We start from the raw sequence: 23,512 nt of genomic DNA, 5'->3' as shown, positions 1-23,512 counted from the left end.
CATTTCCGTTCCGTTCCGTCTTCAATTCCGCTTATCCGGGGTCGGGTCGCGGGGGCAGCAGCTTTAGCAGGGAAGCCCAGACTTCCCTCTCCCCAGCCACTTCAGCCAGCTCCTCCGACGGGATCCCAAGGCGTTCCCAAGCCAGCCGTGAGGCGTAGTCTCTCCAGCGTGTCCTGGGTCGTCCCCGGGGCCTCCCGCCGGTAGGACATGCCCGGAACACCTCCCCAGGGAGGCGCCCAGGAAGCATCCGAACCAGATGCCTGAGCCACCTCAACTGGTTTCTCTCAACGTGTACAATACATTTATACAAACTAAATTCGATTACCAATAAACTTAAAACTAACTAAATAACTAGAAAAATTGCTACACACTAACAATTATCTAATTGATTACTCAAAACAAGACTGCTGACTAACTAACTAACTAACTTGCAACCCAGTAACTGACAAATCGATGAACAAAATAACACTTCGGTGACTAAATAGGCTATAATAACCTACCAACAAAATGGCTAATAGAGTAACCAACTAACCAACGAATCAATAAAAGTGAGTTTATTTTTTATTTTTAGGGTTTCTTTAATCCATACATGGCGCATGCCATGTATGGATTGCATGCAAGGGCCTGTTGCACTAACCTAATAAAGGAAAAGGAAGAATAAAACGTGTGTGAGTGTGTGTGGTCAAAACCTTTAATGCTTGATTGATGGCTCTGTCTGGCCATGTTGGGAGGGGGCGTGGACAGAAAGAGAGAGAGAGAGAGAGAGAGGAAGAAGGAGTGGGGTCGTTAGCGGGACGTTCCCCCTCCTGTATTTCGCTCTCTCCATCCTGTCATGGTGTGAGCCTCATCCTCCACGATACACCACCACCACCTCCTCTTCCTCCTCCTCCTCCTCGCTCTCCACTCGTGCAGGCAGCAGCAAGGACGTCCTCCTCCTCCTCCTCATCTTCCTACTCTTCCTCTGCCTTCTTCTTCTTCTTCTTCTCGTGCAGACGATCCGAGCGACCAGCCGCGAGGACAACTTCTTCTTCTTCCTCCGTGCACAACGCAGGTAATTAATCGACGTTCGATGCCGATGTTGCGTGGGCGACGGAGCCGTCCACTCGCGCCGGCGCTGAAACCGCCTTCGAGACGTTTTTCCGCGCGCACCTCGCTACACGTGCACGCGCAAGCCCGGGTAGAGGGGGAGTGGCGTGCACGAGCGGCTTTTGTAAAAGGTGAAGAAGCCGACGGAGGTTAGGATGGAAAGTTTGACCACAAGCATCATCTGGGCACGCGCGCGCGCACACGTACACACACGCCTGCGTTCACTTTCCCCCCTTCAGGTCCGTTGGTGGTGACCCGTGTTCTCTCTCGCGCGCGCACATACACAAGCAGAGGTCACACACCCTTAATTAGAGGAAAACACATATACCAAGCGCACTGTCTTGATTGTGTGTTTGTGTGTTATTTGTAAGCTGGTGTGTGGCTGTTGTGTGTACTCGAAGTGTGCTGGTGGCTCGTGTGTGGTAGTTTTGTGATGGTGGTGTGGTATTTGTTAGTAAATTGTATGGTAGTGAAGGTTGTGTATTCATTGCATGCACTTTATGCACGTGGTGTGTAAAATATGAACCGCGGTGACGTGCGGCAATAGTGTACGGACAGTGCTGGTGTGTGTTGTGTGTGAATTGTGTACTGGTAGTGTAATGATTGTGTGCTGGTGGCGTGATTATGTGTTGAGTGAGAAGCTGTGTGTGGGTTTTGTTGTTTTGAAGTTGAAGCTTATTTGTAAATTGTAAGGAGGTCAAGTGTTCCTTTTTTGTAAATTTTAATTAAGGTTATTTGTCAGTAAATTGTTAGTAAATTATGTTTTTTTAAAGTTAATTGTGCGAAGGTTGCGTGTTTTCGTTGTAGTGAGTTGAGTGTAAAATGTGAGATCATAAAAGGTGGTGTGATTGCGTTTTGTGTGTGCGAGTTGAGTGTGGAATTGCGCGAAGATTGTGTACTGGTAGTTTTGTGTTTGTGTCTGATATTTAAAATGTGTGATGGTTGTGCAGCATGCGATTGGCTGTCGAACCGTTTGTGTAGAGGTGGTGTGTACTAGATTCTGTGGGCAGATTGCGCGATGCGGTTGCGTGTCAGTAAGCGCACGGTTTGTTCTCACATTTCGACGACTGATTGCTCACAGGTTTCGTGCTGACGCTGTGCGGTCGTGTATGCATTGTTGTATGTGAACCTTTGGCCTCGATGTACTTCGTTGTGACCCACCACAAAAAAAATCCATTCATTTCATTCATCCTTTTCTTTTCAGATCTCGGGACTTCTACTGGCCTGCAACCTTTGAATGTGACATCGCTCCGACCAGGCAGGGAATAAAAAAGCCATCAGCATGAATTTTGTTATGAAACAAGCGTTGGGAGGTAAGATTTTGCTTCTTTTTTGTATTGTTGCAGCAAATGTTTGTTTTGCGGGAAGGCTTTTCCTGCTTCCGGGATGTTGCCACTCGCTGATTTGTATTGACACGGCCCGCATGAGGAAGACTCGATGTGAGGACTTGATGCAAGTATTCAGAGTTTGGAGGAAGTCTTGGCATCGGTTAGTGCATTTGGTCGAGGTCTGACCTTGTGGAGTTTCATGTTTCCTGAAGAGTCACTTAACTTTGCTGCCGTGCTATTCCCGCAAGGAATGATGGATGTTGGTTTGTAATCGTCAAACTTGGCGCGAGTTGGACACAATTTCAAGGAAAAGTTCATCTTTCGAGGACACCAAGAAAAGTCCAGGATTGACTGTTTTCAGACATGGCATTTTGTATGTTGTCATTCAAATTCACCACCATGCTCCAGCCACACAACAACGTCACTGTTTTGCGTATCTGTCTGGTATTCAAGATTCAAATTTGGTCAAGTGAATCTGTCAGATAAATTCATCTTCGAATGACCTCAATAACTGCGCCTAAATTAGCTTCAGAGCAAAATGGCAGACTTCCTTTGCCTTGTCGGTCATGGCTTGTTGAAACTTTGGTCTTTTTCGGCATACATAATTCTGAAAAATCCAACCTTTCATAATTTTGCGTCATCCATCTGTCCAGTATGTAAGGTTCAATCTTAGTAGCAAATAGCAAGTGGGACTACATCTTTGAAGGAACCCCTTAAGAAAAAAACATTCTAAAATGGCTGCTTTAAATAAAAAATGGCAGACATCCTGTGTGTGTTTTGGGCTTGGCTTCTTGAAACTTTTTTTGCAGGTCTACTTATGATGGGCATCTCTGACAAATCTCATGTTGCTCAATGAAAGCGGTTATGAGGTCTGAATAATAATAATTTTTAAAAAATCGCTTGCACAACGTTTCGATTTTTGAGAATTGGAGATCTGTCAAAACAGCAATTTATTTATCCTATGAATAATAATAAGGAGGAAATTGAAGGAGGCTCCTAATAAAAAAAACGCCGTCTAATCTGCCATCTTCTCATTTTAGAACACCTAATGCAATCGCTCCCCGCATGCCACATTATCATACGGCAGACAATCAGCGATCATGTATGAATTTCATGTATGAATTTCATGTTATGAATATGTAGATGGCTTTTCTCTTTGTGCGCCTTGGAGACTGTTTGAGCGTGAGCATACTTAGAATTGACTAACAGTGTATTCGCTTGAAATAGGACACAATTAAAGGTAAGCCGTTGGGGAAAAGGCGAACATTACCCTTCATTTATTGAACTCTTTTTTTTTTTACCCAGTGAAAGAACAGCCACATAGAGATGTGTGGCATTGGATTGAATGGCGGGCGACCAGGGGTCGAGATCCCCCCATTCAGAGGCGTACTGGTGTATGGTCGTTGTATACTGGTAGCGTGCTGGTGCACTGGCCGTTGTGCATCCTGGTGTGTGGCTTCTTATAGCCTAAGCCAGGGATGGTCAAGTTAAATGATGGAGGGGGGCACGATTTATCGTCAGCGCTACTGGGGGGGCCACAAAGGACCTCATACCCGCTAATCAGATTTATAAATACAAACATGCTATTTTAAATATGGACAAAACACGTGCTGGCCAGTGAATGGCAAAACAATGTGTGTAATTGACACCCACCCAAATGTACTGGGAAAAAGAGGGCATTTTTTTAAAAGAATATAGATTTTGTATAGTTAAAAAAAATCTTCAATTCGGATAAAGCTCCAATATGCGTTTCCATTAAAAAAAAAAGGCAGTTGTCAAAAAAAAGAAGAAAAAAAATCCCAAATTTCCTGCCACACACCTGATGAGAGTGTTTGGGAATCAGTGATTAATATGATTAAACATGGCTGCCAGCCTTAATGGCCATTGTGCTGTTGGGCAAACTCTTTGGCGAGAAGTTGACTTATTTTTCGTCTAACTAACCGCTTTGGAGTGCGCGGCGGATTAGCTGCAGGCAATTATCTCAAACTCTTCATGTGAGCTACCGGCGCACAGTCACACTCCATCTGCTCGCACCCGAGCTCGACGCTCGCATTCCCGCCAAGTTTGTCTCCCGCTTCTGTGCCGCTGGGGTCCTAAGAGTGTGGCGTAGGGGAGTTGGGTAGAGCATCAGGAGTCTGAGCATGCACGGGAAGCAACAGCCGGCTGGTCGTGTTGTTGACGACTGCAGCGCTGCGACACTGTGCAGCGGGAAAAAATGCCAGACCACTTGAAGAAGCCGTAGATTGTCTGTTAAATGGAATTAATTTTTTTCTTTAATTGGGGAAATTGCATACCAATGTAATATGATGGTGAAAATCTGGAAAAATTGCCATCTTTAGTATGAACGTGGGGAGTGTCACTCGAAAAGATGTTTTCAGGTAAATCGCTTTGAAGGGAAATACTAGGAGTAAATTGAATTTCAACAGGTAAGTTGATTTAAAAAAAACAACCTGGTGTAATAACAGGCATACAAGAAATAACCTGATCATTATAGTCCCGAAGATGAAAAAAAAAAAGTCTTCTTAATGTGGCACACAACTGAGAAAAAAACTTAACAACTCTATCAAATTTGAATGATAAAAAAAAAAACGGCTAATTATGTAAAATGAGGCTTCAAATTTGTGAAAAAAAAGTCCCTGCCCACATGCTGGCTGTCATTTTTATTTCCTCTCCTCACTCTTTCGACTTCTCTTCGTGTTAAGTGTGCACTCAAGGCTGACAACGAGGCGCTCCAAAGCGACCACGCCAACGGACTATCCGAAGGGAATATGCATTTTCGGGGTGTAGGGCTTAGCTAGCTAGCTACAGTTCTAGTTGAAAGTTTACATACCGTATGTATGGTGAGAAAAAAACTTTATGCCCATAAAATCCAAAATACTGTGGCAATTGTTTTGGTATTTTCAGAGGTTGACATTGACATGAGTAGAAATGTGCATGTGCATTTTTGTGTCAATAAGCAACGTTTAGCTTGTGTACATTTACAGTTGTGCTGATACGTTTAAACTTTGTGTGTAAACTTTCAAGCACAACTGTAACTGCTGCACTCTGTTAGTGTGACTCTGGTCAGACTCCCAAGTGCGTCACACTGCACTGAGCTCCACATGTTTTAATTCTCAGTCTTTGGCCGATGACCATGTTTTCAGCAACTATCCTCAATTCTGTATTTGGGAATAAATCTCCAATTCATTTGTTGGCAATGAAGGCTCTTTTGACGGTGAAATGTGTAGCTTACCGTAGAGCAGATGTTTGCTAGCAGGCTAGCCATTACATTATGTTTTGCTAATTTACACTTTATACCTAACGCTAATAGCTGATTGCAAATGATCCAGGCACCTATTATTTACAAAAAGTGCAAAAATGTTCTCTTTCTACTAAACTTCTGTTCGTCCCAATTACCGATTATGCGGCTAATTTTTGTGTGACATCATGCTGACTTTTTCAGTGTTTGTGGGACAATGGCAGCTGACGGTGTTGGAAGACCTGTTGAATTGTGTAATTGACATGTGTGTGTTTCATTGTGCATTTTCAAGCTGTGGAATCCGATCATGATAACGGTAAGCGGTGTGTTCATGAAGGTAGGACACCAGTAAACACCGATCACTGTTGTAAACAGTGTTTCCTCCGCCTGCATAAAACATGAACGTGGATTGGAGCTATATTCGATCTCATGTGCTTATGTGGTGGACCCCCTCATACGCACACTTGTAAAGCCTTTGGCCAAATAACTCATTCAGCGGAAAGTGGACAAATGACAAATAGATTCAATTTGCAAGTCAGGAAGAATGATGTTTGCGTATATTGTGGATTGTGTGTCTTGGTGTGTGTGTCTGTGAGAGAGTGTTCACGGCTCCCGTGGCGTCCGTGCTGGTGAAGATTTATCACCCGTCACATCAAAACTACTCGTAAAAAGCCGCCAGCATCTGTAACCTCTGCAACCCGAAACACCCCCCCCCCCCCTTGCTTTTCCTCCTCTGGCCTGGGAGGTAGAGGCGGAAGATGAAACAGGACAAATTGGTCCTTTATAAGCTGTTAATGGAGGATGTTTGTATCCTCCGCCACTCACTCACTCCTCCTCCTCCTCCTCCTCCCACCCTCCCCAACCGCTTCGCCTTTCAAGTCATCACGTGCCATCCAACCGTCCCGCTGGTGTTAAAACCCCCATCCATCCCACACTTCTCTGGGCCTTTCTTCCTGCCCAGCACCGTCCCTCCCAACTCACCCAACCTCCATCCCGCCTTCCTCGCTCTGCCGCCATTGCTGTAAATCTGAAGGGCGAAGCGAGCAAACCTCAAATCAGGGAGGCACCATGGAAAATGGTGTGTGTGCCTGAGCATGTAAGCAAAAAAAGGGGGGGGGGTAGATGTGTATGAAACCTCAGCACATATCAGAGATCACAATCTGTACTGAATGCAAATATAGAAAAAAAGAGCCCATTGAAAGTAATGTTCAGTAAAATAATTCAGTCTAACTTCACGCCATCATTAACTTCTATAGGCAAGGTTTTAAGTACAGAAATCCACCTCATAGTCATGGTTCACAATTCTTATGAATGCTTATGATTGAGTAAATTGAAAGATGAATTATGTGAAAATGACAAATTATTAATTGTAGTTGAACGACAAATGAGTGGACTTGCTGTTGAAGTTGAACGATAAAGTCAGAATGCATGTGGAATGCGTTCGAAGTAAATTGAAAGATAAATTATATGAAAATTACTCATTAATTGTAGTGGAATGATAAATGAAAAAAAACAAAATGTTACTGGACAATGCACTTTACCAACAGCGCCACTAAGCAGTATCAGACAGCTGGTAATGATGATAAGTTGTATGTATGAAAGTGGGCGTGGAAAGTAGTACTTTGAAAAAGTTCAATGTCAATGAAAATTAATTTGAAAAAGTTTATATTTAACGTTAAATCGTGTGAATACTGTAAGTAATGTGGAATCAGACAATGTATTCCCAGAAAGGCGTGATTTTTTTAAGCTAATTTGAACGGTGTAAATCGGAAGTTGTATGTGGGAATTATTGCACGGCAAAAACGTGTGGAGAATAAAATGCTATAAGTATAATAAAGGTTAAAAACAACATAAGTGGGAATGAATTGCATGATTAAATCCAATGCACAAAATGTTAAATTCTTTACATTTGATTTAATTATATATTATTACACTATGTCATTATAAATACAATTTAATTTTTGTTTTTAAAATATACATCACAATTTTTATTTGGAAGTCATTACTGGCATTTTCATTAATTTCAATGGGGAAAGATGATTTGAGATACAAGTGCCTTGAGTTATGAGTGTGGTCACGGAGCGAACGAAACTTTCACAACTGATGCATTTATGTCAAAGTCAAATCATCTGTAAGCCAATTAGTGATGCTTTAGGACTTTGTTCTTTTGAGAACTTCTGACAGTTTCCAAAAAGCGTACGCTTTGTTAGAGTAGTCAATATTTAGTATTGTACTCTTTGCGTGTTCAATTAACTGAATGGTGAGATTCTGTTGAAGGAGTTCCTTTGCAAAGGTTTTAATTACCAGAAGCTTCTGGTCGCACATTTAAAGTCACCCAAGCAGTGCTTCGTTCAAATGTGGCTCCTTCCTCTTGGCTCACATCGTTATTTATTCACAAAAAGGGTTCAAAAAAAGGTCAGCCCACAACACACCTGGTTACAACTGAATACAAGAGAATCCGTTCCCATGGATATAAATCAGATTAAAAGAATACAATAATAATAAGCCTGACTCCCTTGGTGACACAGCAAAATCCCCGGAACCTCCCTTTAGATTACGGAATGAATAGACAGACCCGTTGCTCTTTCTCATGAAAGTAACACAGATAAGAATATAGGTCTATTCATACAGCCATACTGAGTTAACATAATTATATACGGCTAAAATATAATTTAAAACTAAAAAACAATGTTAATAACTCATCATTCCCTCATTTGAGCTCTTGAGAGCTCAACACATTAAAACATTTTTTTTTTCAATGGTTGTGTGGTAAAAATAATTATCCTTAAAACATCCCTTTAGCAGAAGAGGAGATAGTTTAGCAATCATATGACATTAAAAAACAATTTGATACATTTAAAAGATTTTTAGTGAAATAAGCATAGCATATGTGAGGCTTAACATAAAATGTTGTTCATTAAAAAGTGTCGCAATGTATCGGCAGACGAATATGTGTTCTTTGAAGCCATCTTGTGATGAAGTTCTTTGAAGGTCTTTTTTTTTTTTTTTTTTTTATTTAATGAAAAGAGTGTCGCAATAGTTCGTCTCTTTAAGAATTTGGGGTAGACTACCCAAATTCTTCGATTTGTCACCTGGGATTATTCTGCCCAAAATGTGACTGATCAAAGGAATGATTGCCCAAGAAAAGGCACTTGCTCTTGATCCGTTGACTGATGTCCTCAAACGGCAGCTCCGGAACGGCCGCTCCAAAACGATCACTGGGTCAGCTGACGTGGCTCCAGGTCGGAGGTGATAAGATTGATGCTCCAGTTGTGGAATTTCGTCTCTCCTTTCAACCTGAGAGCATCAGTTGATGAGATGGCCGAGCCTGGCACGTCTCCTTTCCAGTTGTGGAATTTCTCCTCATCAACCCCCTGGGGCCGTTCTCCTGAGTGCAGAAACTTTTCATTTTTAGTTTCTCATAAACTCACATAAATTTTATTTGGAGGAAAAAACCCTGATAGTTTTTGTTAGTTGGGATTAGTAAATGTTATTTGATTAAGATCCGTAGGTCCTGTGCTGTTGGAACAGGAAAATATCTATTTTTGTGGCATTAAAATAGAGCCCAGCCCTTGATTGAGTTGAATGACATTCGCTCATTCATTAATATAAGACAGAGCTTGTAAATATTTATCTTTCAAATAGGTTTTGTTCAATAATAGGTAATTTTTTACCATGACTAAATTTGCATAACTGTGCCTTTCATATCTCTTATTCTCTTCCCAGAATCCCATGACCGGCCGAATCCTGGCATGCTGGGAAAAACTCACATATATTCATATTATCTATACTCTTTTGCAAACACTGGGCTCCAAACATTACATTTTTCAAATATGATTCTGAGATAAAAGATATAATATAATATAATTACCTTCATTCGGCGAATATGCATTATTGTCCTTGCTTGCTTCAGACTTACTTTGCGATCGATTTCCTCTGATAGATTTCTTCATATTCAAACTGTGAATTATCATTTTCAAACTCATCCTGTCAATTGGAGTGTAGGCCGATACCCCATAACCTTTTTAATTTCGTTTTTAATTTTCTAACTCGTCTACATTGGTTAAATTCTTAAACATAAACTCCCTCATTTGACAAAGATCCACTGATTTTTTCAAACACGTCAAGATAAAGGGAGGACAAAATAGAGACCTCATGACTCAAAAGACGTCATAAATAACTCAACCCTCTAAATCAGGCTATGAGATAAACAAAAGAGCTACAAAACACTATAAAACTAAACATAAGCAGATACAACTTAAGACACTAATATATGATGACTTTGGGGCCATAAAAATAGAGGTAACCATATTACTCTAATTCTCCTAGAGTCCCGAAAATTATTTAAACTGCCAATCAACCTCACCTCTTTTATAGATTAGTGGGGCGGAGGATAAAATCACACAAAATTTACAAATATCTACCATTTCCTAGATTTAATCAAACTAAAAATCATCTTCAAACTGCTAATCTTTCACATATTAGCGGGGCTCATAAAAAACACAGCACACAAAATATTTCTGGGATTTATAAATCACAGTGCTGTTAAAAAAAAAATCAAACTTAGCCATCAAACTCTTAGTTAGTCTTTTACTTGTTACTACTCATTTTATTCTATTATTTATTTTATACTATAGCTGCAGCTGGACGAAGTCCAAAAAAGTTCCTCACGGGGAAAATAAAAATATATCATATCATAACATATTAATAAAATTCCCATTGTACCAATTCAGAAACTGATTCTCCCAAAAATATAGGCAAAAATGTAGTAGGCTATAGATTGAAATAAATTTTCTCAATCCCTCATTTCAAATTTACATATGTCGTTTTCAATTTCCTGAAATATCTTGCTATAGATCACAGTTCCCCACTCAACACATTAAAAATGCCTTGCATATCACTATGTAGCATTTTACTGAATGGATCACATCTCATTCCGACCACCAACTTTCTCAGTCCAGACCCCCAGCAAAAGGCAGGACGGCAGCTGTTGTCAATGTTCAGTCCTGGCCAGCATGGCGGCTGTTGTGGCAGCAATGTTCAGAGCAGGCATTTAGATTTCCTCCGGATGCAAAACAGCCATAGGGGAGAAGTCACTAGAATGAGGCGTATACACAGTCACTGGGCATTGAGGAATTTGAACATCATGTTTTTCTTAGGCACAGGACGAGAAGACTGTTGCTCTGCGGCTTTAGACCTTTGATCTCTGCCACATCCATTCAGACGCTGTCTGCAATGTGGATCCGATGACACACAGTCTTTCTGAGAGCTCACCTGATCAAATCAGATTAAAAGAATACAATAATAATAAGCCTGACTCCCTTGGTGACACAGCAAAATCCCCGGAACCTCCCTTTAGATTACGGAATGAATAGACAGACCCGTTGCTCTTTCTCATGAAAGTAACACAGATAAGAATATAGGTCTATTCATACAGCCATACTGAGTTAACATAATTATATACGGCTAAAATATAATTTAAAACTAAAAAACAATGTTAATAACTCATCATTCCCTCATTTGAGCTCTTGAGAGCTCAACACATTAAAACATGATGAGCACATTCGTTGATACAATGCTTTAAAAATGCCAGACTGAGGATATGGGATCATAGCAAGACAGTTCACTCCCTGCTTTCTCAAAAATGTTTCGTAAAAAACACAGCCTCTTTATTCATTTCTCTTTTTTTTTTTTTTTTTTTAATACCCCTTCAAATAGCTACTAGCCATACAACGTATCAGCAGCTGGGGCGCATCCCGTTCGCAGTTTGTAATCAGTGAAGGCCATCAAACCCTCATCTGCCTTGGAACTCAAACATCAGTTTCTGAAATGACACACTCAGAGAAAAAACAAATATTAAAAATCATTATCAACATGTCAATTTCAAAAACATTCATAACTCCTTATTCAACTATCTTACTTCCAGCCACAGCTATAAAGATGTAGGCATAATTATATCAACTCTCAAACAAAATGCCATTATTTTATCATTACTCTTTATTCATTTGTCCCGAAAAGGGAAAGTTAACAAATTAACCATCGTCATCAATCATTAAAGTGTAAAGATTTATTAGCTCAGTCAAATACTATTACTTATTTTATATTGTTTATCATTCCTCTCTTACCATTTTGACAAAAAAAAAAAAAAAGAGTCCCATTACGAGGACACATTATGCTCACAGCGCACAGCTCAGCCCCCACCTTTTTTTCTAACCTAGAAACGGGGGAAGGGGGGGGGGGAATCTTAACATTATAAATCGCAAAACCTATTTTATCATATTCCCATTAATAAAACAAACGCCACTATCACAACAGTATCATCTCACACAAAACAACACCAAACTTAGTTAAAATATTAAAGAAAAACAAACAAAATCCCCATATGCACACTTCTCACTTACAAACCCCCACCTTTTTTTAGAAGCTAGGTCACACACTCAAATGCATACGCACACACTCTTCAGTCATTATAAAAAAAAAAATAAACGGTGTTATTCCTTCAATTCGTTGTCTACAAATCTTATAGCATTTAAACTGCAGTTTTATACGGTGATTTCAATAAACGGGTAACTTTAAACAACCCATCCGTAAACTGCTCCACAAATGCTGGAGTCATTTTAGCATCAAATTCAGCCTTTTTCCATTACCAACAAAGAAAATACAAAAGTCTGACATACCATTTTGTCCAGCGAAAGCTTTGTATACAATCGATCCATAGTTCGTTTTTTCATTGTTCATCGACGCTTTTATTTTTCGCTGAACCGGAAACGCATTCAGGACAAACCATTCTGTATCCGGGTCGAAATCGCCTCCATTTTATTTGTAGTTTTTATGTTTACTTCCGGATTCAATACAGTGACGTCTCACTTTCAATATTAATAGTTCAATATGTTAACACATATGGCCACACACAGACACACATAAGAATCACGTGACCTCTCGTTTATACACAGCGGTTACCCAATCCCGCTGAGCTAAACTGTTCTCTCTTTATTGCAAAATTTCTGCAAGGCGCTTTATTAAATAATGAAATTTATCACGTGCTAACGAACTCAACCGTGGAACAAAAGAAATTCAAACGGGAATCCTGACCTCAAACCACAATAAAAGCGCCAAAAAAAATAAAAGTTACACGTAATCTCTCGATTGCAAATACAGTAACACAAATGCAATTATTACTGTAATCAACCTGGACCCTCAATACTGTTCAATTTCAAACAGGCGCTTTTTCAAACAAAAAAAAATATTACGTGTTTAGGACGTTTTCACACCAAGAGCCATGAACAATTATGTTACTTGTCCTCAAATCGGCCAAAAACTGCCAAAGCAGAAGCGCAATACTATAATCTACAGGCTGCACTTCAATGCACCGCCTCACGACGTGTGTAGTTCAATATCGTCGGAATTATCACAACTCACAACATCAAACTACAACTCGTTCACACAGATCTCTTTTAAAATTTAGATAATTTGCAAGACGAAAAAACCAGCTGCAGCGGACCAGACAGACAAAATTTCTTCTACGTGGATAAAGATCTCCACTTACCGGAATTAATATGGCGCCAGAAATTCCGCCCGTCAGGGAACGCCGCAGCCTGCTCAATCGTCAACAACACCATCCGTTTGGTTCAACGGAGGAGACCATTCGTTATAATTCAGCGTCGGCGGTCACCATTTGTTAGAGTAGACAATATTAAGTATTGTACTCTTTGCGTGTTCAATTAACTGAATGGTGAGATTCTGTTGAAGGAGTTCCTTTGCAAAGGTTTTAATTACCAGAAGCTTCTGGTCCACATTGACAAATCATCCAAGCGATGTCTCTGTTCTGATGTGGCTCCTTCCTCTTGGCTCACATCGTTATTTATTCACAAAAAGGGTTCAAAAAAAGGTCAGCCCACAACACACCTGGTTACAACTGAATACAAGAGAATCCGTTCCCATGGATATAAATCAGATTAAAAGAATACAATAATAATAAGCCTGACTCCCTTGGTGACACAGCAAAATCCCCGGAACCTCCCTTTAGATTACGGAATGAATAGACAGACCCGTTGCTCTTTCTCATGAAAGTAACACAGATAAGAATATAGGTCTATTCATGCAGCCATACTGAGTTAACATAATTATATACGGCTAAAATATAATTTAAAACTAAAAAACAATGTTAATAACTCATCAGCATATAGCAACACACGGCGTGGTAATCAACAACAGCGGCATGCTGGGAGATGTGGACCTCAGCAGCAACAGCCTACTCAAACAAGTAAACATTGACTGTCGGTTACTGTTTGTGTTTCCGCGCACGTTTATATATAGAGATGAATTGTGCAGTCAGCAGGCATTTGTGCTGCTGTGTGCTGGACCCCCCCCCCCCCTCTACATTTTGGTCAAGCAGTCTAATAACAATACATCAAAAACAATAAAACTTTAAACACTCTCTTGATGTTAATAGTACAATTATCACACGAAAGCAACTGCTGATACAGTGTGAAAAAAACATACACACGTACACACAAAATAAAACACTTTTTGAACACAAGTGACAAGCATATGGCGGCAGCTAGCTAGCCAGTCAGTCGCTCACAAGCTAGCTAGCTAATGAGTAGTCACCATTCACTTATCATACATTCCAAACAGATTGGCCACACACAAAATGCAGAAAATCCAAAACAACATGTTAACTGATATGTTGCCTGATACTGGTATCAAGCTGACAGGAAGTCAAATGCTGTCAAAATAAAACCAGTAATGTTGAATCCTGCTTGGTTAGCCACATGACTCATTTCTAGCTCGCACCAGCTTGCTAACCAGAAAGCCACAAATAGCGTTAGGTAAAATGTGAACGCACAAAGACTAACTGAAATGGGGTCTCGTGAAGTGCGGATTTTGACATTCAAAGGGGAACTACATGTGGAAATTGGAATAAATTGAAATGCCAACGCCTCCCTCATCACTGGAATCAGAGTAACTTCTTGTGAATGTCATCATTTTGTTTAACTCAAATTTTGGCTTCCAACACTGAGCAAAAAAAAAGAAGAAAAAAAGACAAATCATTGGCTCATAATTCAAACTCATAAATTGGGGAACTGAAAAGTCAAGGGATTACTCAAAAGACGTATTCCACTGTATTCTCGCATTAATGCCTTTAAAAAGATACATACTACATGAAAATGTATCATAATCTGAACGTACCGCATCTTCTCTCACTCATGCGTCATGCAACGACTTCTTCCTGTGATATTTCATTCTAACAGGAGATTTGCACGCAGGATGGGGAATGTGTTATTTATCCCCTTCAGCACGTGCTCATACTCTCGCAAACAATTTCCCACCGTCTCGGCCAAGTGGCGGTCGGGAAGGCGCCTTATACCTTCCTGAGATAACACGACACGGGCTTTAAATAACACACGCTTCCTGCCGCCTTTCATCAAAAGAGACATATTCGCATGGGCGGCCAAGCCCAGCCCGTCCGACAAATTCAAATGAGATTTTTCACACTTGTGCTGGCTCGCAAGAATCACATTTGCGCCCGTCAACACGGGAGGGCCCTGCTTTAATCCACTTCAGTGGAATGGAGGCCGTCTAATCCTGATGAATTGATACACGGTAATGCAATCGGACGCCCACCACGCCACGCACGCCAAAAAGGAAGGTTCTATCCTTTTAATGTTTTCCTGTGAGGTGAAAATAGGAAACCTGAAGAAGAAAATTTGAGCCTACCAATATATTAATTGCACTTTAATTACTGTTACATCATCAGCCGCTCAGCTGGGAGCTTATTCCTCGTTGCTTCCTCACACACGGGTAAACTTCCCAATTATCCGTAATTCTCTAGACCATGTAGGCAGGCCGGCATTTAATGCAGTGTGTGTGAAATTTCAGGATGGAGCTCAAATGCACTGTATGTAACCTTTACAAGTGAACTTTGATTTGACCTTCTCTAAACTGTTGAATGCACACGTCTAAACTGCTCAATGCTGCACAATTCACTCCTCTTTAACAAGGAGCTGAATGGCAAAATTGGGATTGATGTTCACCCTAGAACTTCGGGAAAGAAAGTGTCAAATGGCTTTATGTCCTGAGCTTGCAATTTAAGAAATCAGGAAGAAGAAGAAACAAAAGAAACGTCATCATTATCAACCATTGTTCCTATGCCAAGCTTTGCGAGATGTGGCTCAAAAGATCGGATTATTTTTCGAAACCGGGATTGGTTTTTCACCTAAAAGAAAAAAAGTGTCCTAAAAACTGCTAGTTTTACTTGGGTCAAACAGTGAAAATGAAAGTTGGCTTACATCACATGGCAAGTACTGTATTAGCATAATTTCCCTTTAAAAAAAAAAATCATTTGGAGGAACAACAATCAATCGATTAACTGACAACTAATCAATTATCAAAACTGTTATGTTAATCGATTAATGATCTGAGAAATCAGACTGAATCAAAATAGGACTTTTTCAAACATCTGCTTTTACTGCTTTTTTTTCAAAGTGTGGTTTTATTGAACATATAAACATAAAGAAAACACATTACAAGTCTGAAATATAAATTGAAGTAAAAAAAATAAAACAAGAATAGGAAGGAAGAAAAGAGTTTATATGTTCAAAAGGGGTAGGAGGAAATTAAAAACTTCTCTAGTCCTTCACCTTATTCGTTTTATGTGGATAAAATGATGAGGTAATGTATTTACGCACATTTGCCAGCAACATATGTACATGGAATTCACAGGCATATACCATAATACATTTATAAATCATATCCTCATACTCACATATACAATTTCCATTACACTAATACCGATACAACCAAATAAATTTCAGCATATATACATTTTTAACAGCTCATGACTGACGTAAGTAATTTTAAAAAAACTTTGCTTTTAAACAATTTTTTAAATTCAACAAGTGACTGACATATTTTCAGGTCAGTTCCAAAATCATAAATTAATTAAATAAATAATAATAATATTAACTCTTTGACCGCCATAAACGTTATAAGACGTTTAGCATAAAACTAGGGAAGGGCGCCGAGGACGTTAAAAGACGTCCACTATGTTTTTTTTTTGGGTTTTTTTGGAAACGGGTGGAGGAAAGCCTTGGGCAGCTGTGCTGAAAGTATCAGGCAGATCTGGTTAGTATAAGGACTCGTTTTGGCCCCTAGATGGCAGCGATGACTCTCTTTGCACAAGGTTGGATGGGCCGCCCACCGTGGGCGAAAGTAGAAGACGTGAGGCGGAGCTAGAGTGTTGAGGAGACAATGGCTGATGAAGCCACAATGGCTGACCAAGCAACCGGTTGCAAGCAGCTCACTATGGAGGTAAATTTGGTGCAAAACTAACTTGTGCAAAAAATTTGTACCTGTAAAAAAAAGTCTAAATTTGTATCTGTAAAAGTCGTGATCTGTATCTGTAAAAAAAATGTGTGCCTGTAAAAAAAATTTTTGTGTCTGTAAAAGAAATTTGTACCTGTAAAAAAAAAAATGTGTATGTGTAAAACAAATTTGTATCTGTAAAAACAAATTTGTACCTGTAAAAGTCATGATTTGTATCTGTACAAATTTTTTTTTGTACCTGTACAAAAACTATAAATTTGTATCTGTAAAAGTTGTGATTTGTACCTGTAGAAATGACAACTTGTAGTCAAAGAAGTCGCCACTAGGAGTCACAAGTGGGTTTTCTGCTGCTGTTCAGTGACGTGAGTTTTGCCCCATTTGTCGCGCTACAAATGGAGCAAAACTAATTTGTACTTGTAGAGCGCAGTGATTTGTACTCGTAGAAGAAGAGGGCGGGCTCTGGAGGATTTGGGCGGGCTAAAGCTCAACCTCATTGGTTGAGCGAACGACCGTGGGTTGAACTCAAATGACGCCCATAAATCCGCAATTCCAAACAGAGTAGCTACACTAGTTTACGCGTCATTTTGGAAGAAGAGGACGTCCCAGGCGTGAAAATTTCAACATGGTTCAATATACGAACACCGTGTGGAACAGCTTAAACGTTGGTTGACATGCAGAGCACTCCAAGTGGGCAGAAAGAATGAAGTTTTAGTATGAAGGTAAGATTTATTGTACGAAAATAGCTCGTAATCCGGTGCTAGCTAGCTAGCTCATCTCAAGTTGTTGTCACGAAAACTGAACACATTGAAGTCACGATTTGTATTTCAAGATTTGAAGCCTACCAGTGTAAACATACGATCAATAGCTTGTACCTGTAAAAAAAAAAGTGGACAGTACTCAGCTACTTGTATTTGACTAACATTATATTCAAGCATCTGTACTCTTACTATCATAATAAAATGAAAACAAAACGTTTTTACTGCGAGTGGATCTTTAAGCCGCTCCAGGTATTTCAACCTCAACCCTTTATCCTCTGTATTTAATCATTTTATTTCAAATATTATAATTTATTGATAAATGTCAGTATTTTGCTCTTACACTCTTAGTTTACTCATCACTCACAGTACTCAAATATTTGTGCAAGTATTTTTTCTGTGCTTTTAATTTCTACTTAAGTTACATTTTCCAATGTAACATTACTCTTATTTAAATATTGGCTATTCTGCTTTTGAAATGCCAGTCTATCTGTATTACTAAGATGTGAGCAGTGTCACTGTCACACAGCTACTTTAACAAAAGTAACTAGGTCAAATGTTAGTTTATTTATTTTTAATTAAATGAAAATCTCATATATTTCAAAATATTGCTCAAAAGGTGGAGACAACTGCTGGAGACACTGCTGAAGCATCAGTGAAAAGGATGACCCACTCCATCAGAAAGCAGCCAAGAGACAGGAGATGACACCTGGGGGTATTCCATCAAACTGGATTATGGAAAATTATTTTGCAGATCTACCTGTGGCAGTGGTCAGTCTTTTTTTCTGGTGGCTACAATAATGGGCAACACCTATTTAGTCTTATTTTTTATATATATATTGTTATAGGCTACTTGCCGACATGCTGCCATGATCGCTTTTGGCTACTGTTGAGATGTAACAGTGAAGAATGAATATGTAGGTAAATTCGAGGTGCTTACATTAAATCAATAATTAATAACACGATTAATGTGAAATACACATCTAACATGAAACAATTATAACTTATATATTTAGTCGTTCTGCTTTTTTCTTTTTTTTTTGCCAATCATATTTCCCTCGTCTTAGTGATAGCAGCAGTATTGCCTTTTTTGGTGAGTCTTGAATTCCTCATACAGCTCCATCAATAACTTTTGTTCTGTTTGTGAGAAGAATACTGTTCTCGTCTTGGATGGATGCAGAAACGGCTCTTCTGGACATCAAATAAAACATTTCAAATGATGCACTATCTTGTTTATTGAATGATACATGTTGTTATTTGATCTGACTATTTCAAATAACTCTCAATATGGATTAAATTGTACTCCTGCAACATTTCAAACTCAAAATTGGAAGACATTTAGAAAGCATAATTTCTTCACTTTCCCAAAGGTGTTTGCAGTGAAATTATCTCAGAACCGTAACCAGTGTATCAAGGATTCTCATTTGTTGGACTTCACAGCCACTTTGAAGCAGGTTTGATGTCACACCATGTGCCACCGTCTAGCGATTGATCAAGAAGTAGCTTTGATTGACTGCATGCTGGCATCTGTGCGAATAGAATGATTGGGTCAGCATATTCATACAATAAAAAATAATCATAGCTTCCTAGCTGTGTCATCAAAACACAGCCACTGACATTATACGTAATCAGTTAAATGTTTAGCTTTAGTTAGTTAGCCAGAAAAAAAACAAAGATTTTGTCACATCTTAATATCAGAAATAGTGGTAATACTGATAGACACAGACATTGTTTATAAACATTCCCATTTGCATTATTTTTATTTGGCTTCAGTGTTGAAAGCAAATGTGTATGTTTAAAAGTGTAAGAGCCTTTTATTTTAACTGTTTGCAAAGCATACATTGCAAAAATACTGACATTTATCAATAAATTATAATATTTGAAATACAATGATTAAATACAGAGGATAAAGGGTTGAGGTTGAAATACCTGGAGCGGCTTAAAGATCCACTCGCAGTAAAAACGTTTTGTTTTCATTTTATTATGATAGTAAGAGTACAGATGCTTGAATATAATGTTAGTCAAATACAAGTAGCTGAGTACTGTCCACTTTTTTTTTTTACAGGTACAAGCTATTGATCGTATGTTTACACTGGTAGGCTTCAAATCTTGAAATACAAATCGTGACTTCAATGTGTTCAGTTTTCGTGACAACAACTTGAGATGAGCTAGGTAGCTAGCACCGGATTACGAGCTATGTTCGTACAATAAATCTTACCTTCATACTAAAACTTCATTCTTTCTGCCCACTTGGAGTGCTCTGCATGTCAACCAACGTTTAAGCTGTTCCACACGGTGTTCGTATATTGAACCATGTTGAAATTTTCACGCCTGGGACGTCCTCTTCTTCCAAAATGACGCGTAAACTAGTGTAGCTACTCTGTTTGGAATTGCGGATTTATGGGCGTCATTTGAGTTCAACCCACGGTCGTTCGCTCAACCAATGAGGTTGAGCTTTAGCCCGCCCAAATCCTCCAGAGCCCGCCCCACTTCTTCTACGAGTACAAATCACGGCGCTCTACAAGTACAAATTAGTTATGCTCCATTTGTAGCGCGACAAATGGGGCAAAACTCACGTCACTGAACAGCAGCAGAAAACCCACTTGTGACTCCTAGTGGCGACTTCTTTGACTACAAGTTGTCATTTCTACAGGTACAAATCACAACTTTTACAGATACAAATTTATAGTTTTTGTACAGGTACAAATTTTTTTTTGTACAGATACAAATCATGACTTTTACAGATACAAATCATGACTTTTACAGGTACAAATTTGTTTTTACAGATACAAATTTGTTTTACACATACACATTTTTTTTTTTACAGGTACAAATTTCTTTTACAGACACAAAATTTTTTTTTACAGGCACACATTTTTTTTACAGATACAAATCACGACTTTTACAGATACAAATTTAGACTTTTTTCTACAGGTACAAATTTTTTGCACAAGTTAGTTTTGCACCAAATTTACCTCCATAGCTCACGCTTGAGCATTTTTTTCAAAGACGGAAAGCATCGATCAATACTAAAAAGCGCATTGATGTCGACGATGATGATGACTCCGAGCTTGACGCCAAAGTTGGCAGCCTTGACGCGACCGTTATGATCACGTAGTAAGCCTCACCGGCTAAGCGCGGCTAGCGCTGCTAAGGCCGGAAAACGCGCACAATAACCGACCGGGTACTTCTAGGAGCTGCACATGCGGACATTTTGTCGGACAATGAAGAGTACCCCGAGTCCAATGCATATTCATCGGAGGAGCGGGTACAGTCTGATCACGGAGAAGACACTGTTTCTGGACTACGATGCCACCATGAATGGAGTGGATAAAATGGATCAGAACACCTTTTACCACCCGGTATAGCAACTGAAGGACATGAGGAAGCCAGACGTAACACCACCGTAACGTAACCGTAGCATGATCCTGATATTAGACTTGATGGCAACACACACTGCAGTATATACTTGCTATTCCCCGGAAAAAACGGCCTGCAAGAAAGTGGAGCTTTTGCACGCGAAGAGGCAATCTGTTGTGCAAATGCTGTTGCGTCTCCTTGCACGCAGGGGAGAAAAAACAAAAAGAAAAACTGTCGTTGAAACATCCACATATTTGTAAATAGCACCACAGTTGCACACATTTGTAAATAGTTTGCCAAATTGTTGTCAAATTGTTACACTGTTGAATGTAAATAAACGTATTTTGCTGTCAAAAAACACTTTTTCATTCTTGGTGGTAGTGTTTTATAGAAGTAAAGCACTATTTAGGTGTTTGTGGCATTATTCATGGACAAAAAGAAGTGTAAAATTCACTAGAATGCATGAAATAATATCGTTTCACTAAAAGCTTGATTTCTCCGTATTTGAGTCCAAAACAAGCGAAATCGGGTGAAACTAACCATTTTCTATTGTTGATTACTAAAGAACGGAATAAGGTAGAAACAAACTTTTTTTTTCTGATGAAAGATGAAAGTCCAGTTTCATTTGGTAGTACGTATGTTTCCATAGTCCAAACAGAACATTTTCTGTGGACCTTGAAAGATCAGTCAAAATGCTTAAATCGGCTGGCACTGACGGCATCCCTTTTCTGAAAACGTCTGGCAGTCAAAGAGTTAATAAATACATTTGCTAAAATCGACAGAAAAACAAGAGCTTTACTAAAAGTCAGGTAGCTTAAATTTTTTGAGAATGTCCTTTGGTAGGTATCAAGTATTAATCTAATTTAACCCACCTATTTTTTATTTTTTTATTTTGAAACCGGGATCAGATTTAACCTCAAACGAGTCTTTAGCAACAAATTACGGCTGGCAAATTCATGTTTATGACAATTTCTTTTGATATCCATTAAGTACAGTATTTGCATAACCTAACCCGCAATGACCAAAAGGTCAGTTGGCTTTAAAACACAATTTTTTTGCTAGCTTTTCGACAATAAAAAAAAAAAAAAAATATATATATATATATATATATATATATATATATATGTATATAATTTTTTTTTTTCAGTTGCAGTAAATAAACAATGAACTTGCGGGGATTTGGACTTTCCGTCTTTATTTTGACAGTCAGCCTATTAAACAACGTTGTGTTTGTGTTGCTCTTTTGAGAAAGCACAAGTTCTGCTCCACCTATCCTTAGAAACAGTGTCGGTGTGAAGATGATGGATGAATTGATGATGTACGTGTCATCCCTCATCTTGCCCCGGAGGCCACGGCAATGCACTGTGGGCACGTGTTCATCTTTGTTAAAAAAAAAAAAAAAAAGCTGACGAATGACAGCAGATGACCTAAAACACGACTGCATGGCCAAGTCACAAACGCGTCTCCAAGATGAAATGCAAAATGCTGTCATCATGCAGGACATAAACACTGACTCGCACTTTAACTGGAAGCTACAAAGTCTTGCTGTTCCGCTTCAGTCCTCTAGGTGTCGATAGCGCACATTAAGTCGTTATTAACTATGGACAAGGAATGCTTAAATGGAAAGTCAACCGAAACATTTTCTTTCCAATAATATGTTCCATGCATCCCCGCTAGTCGAATATTTACTAAGCAGCAACCCCCCGCCCCCCACCTCCATATTTATCCATTTCAGGGGGGAGCCATTTTGCCGCTTGCTGTCAACTGAAAATGACATCAAAGTTGCTACAGGGTCATATAATGACCAATCACGGCTCACCTGTTGTCTGAATTTGGTCACGCGTGAGCAACTGTGATGTCATTTTCTGTTGACAGTAAGTGGCAAAATGGCCGCCCCCTGAGATGGATAAAAACGGCTGGATTTTGCTTCATAGTTCATATTCCAAAAATGGGATATGAATCAAAATGCCATGTTTAGACTATTGGGGCTTAATAGAGCATATTATTGTAAAGAATTGGGGGTGGGGGGCTGGGGTTGAATTCCTCTTTATATATAGTTAATTTGTCCACACTTGGTTTATTAATACAAAGTAAATATTGTCAGCTATATTCTGGATTCTTCGCCAAAATAGCAATTTAATAAAACATTTGTCAGACATGAACTGCAATGTAGTCGTTCCTTCCAGTTATCATTAGATGAACTTGCACAATAGAAAATAAACACAACAACTAGAAATAATCCACAGTATAAAAAAGAAGGTGCACAACACAGCCATTGCACACGCATTTACGGCTGCTCTCTCAGGTGTTGTTGATGCATGATCCAATTTGGTATGCTGACATTCTCTAACTAAAAGCACTCCGTCACACATTTTTTTATTTATTTTTTTGCAGCATGAAAGTTAAAAATATTACTT

At 39.2% G+C, this 23,512-nt stretch overlaps 1 protein-coding gene across 2 annotated transcripts in view; it reads left to right on the top strand.

The window, feature by feature from the left end:
• The first annotated feature begins 787 nt into the window (after window positions 1-787).
• Window positions 788-23,512, top strand: part of LOC147168336 (complexin-2-like) — a 63,358-nt gene continuing 40,633 nt past the window's right edge. The window contains exons 1-2 of one of the 2 annotated variants that reach the window (XM_086084738.1): window positions 788-1,051; window positions 2,291-2,399. In XM_086084738.1, the coding sequence (XP_085940864.1) occupies window positions 2,369-2,399 (31 nt within the window). In that variant the 5' untranslated portion in view covers window positions 788-1,051; window positions 2,291-2,368. Of the gene's footprint in view, window positions 1,052-2,081; window positions 2,206-2,290; window positions 2,400-23,512 lie in introns of those variants that run through there. The other variant, XM_086084739.1, reaches the window with a different exon arrangement.

This window comes from Leptonotus elevatus, chromosome 9 (genome assembly GCF_054856555.1).
Source record: "Leptonotus elevatus isolate MCC_2025b chromosome 9, RoL_Lele_1.0, whole genome shotgun sequence".
NCBI lineage: Eukaryota > Metazoa > Chordata > Actinopteri > Syngnathiformes > Syngnathidae > Leptonotus > Leptonotus elevatus.
The sequence above is the reverse complement of the archived record's forward strand: the minus strand, read 5'-3'. Positions and strand labels throughout refer to the sequence as shown.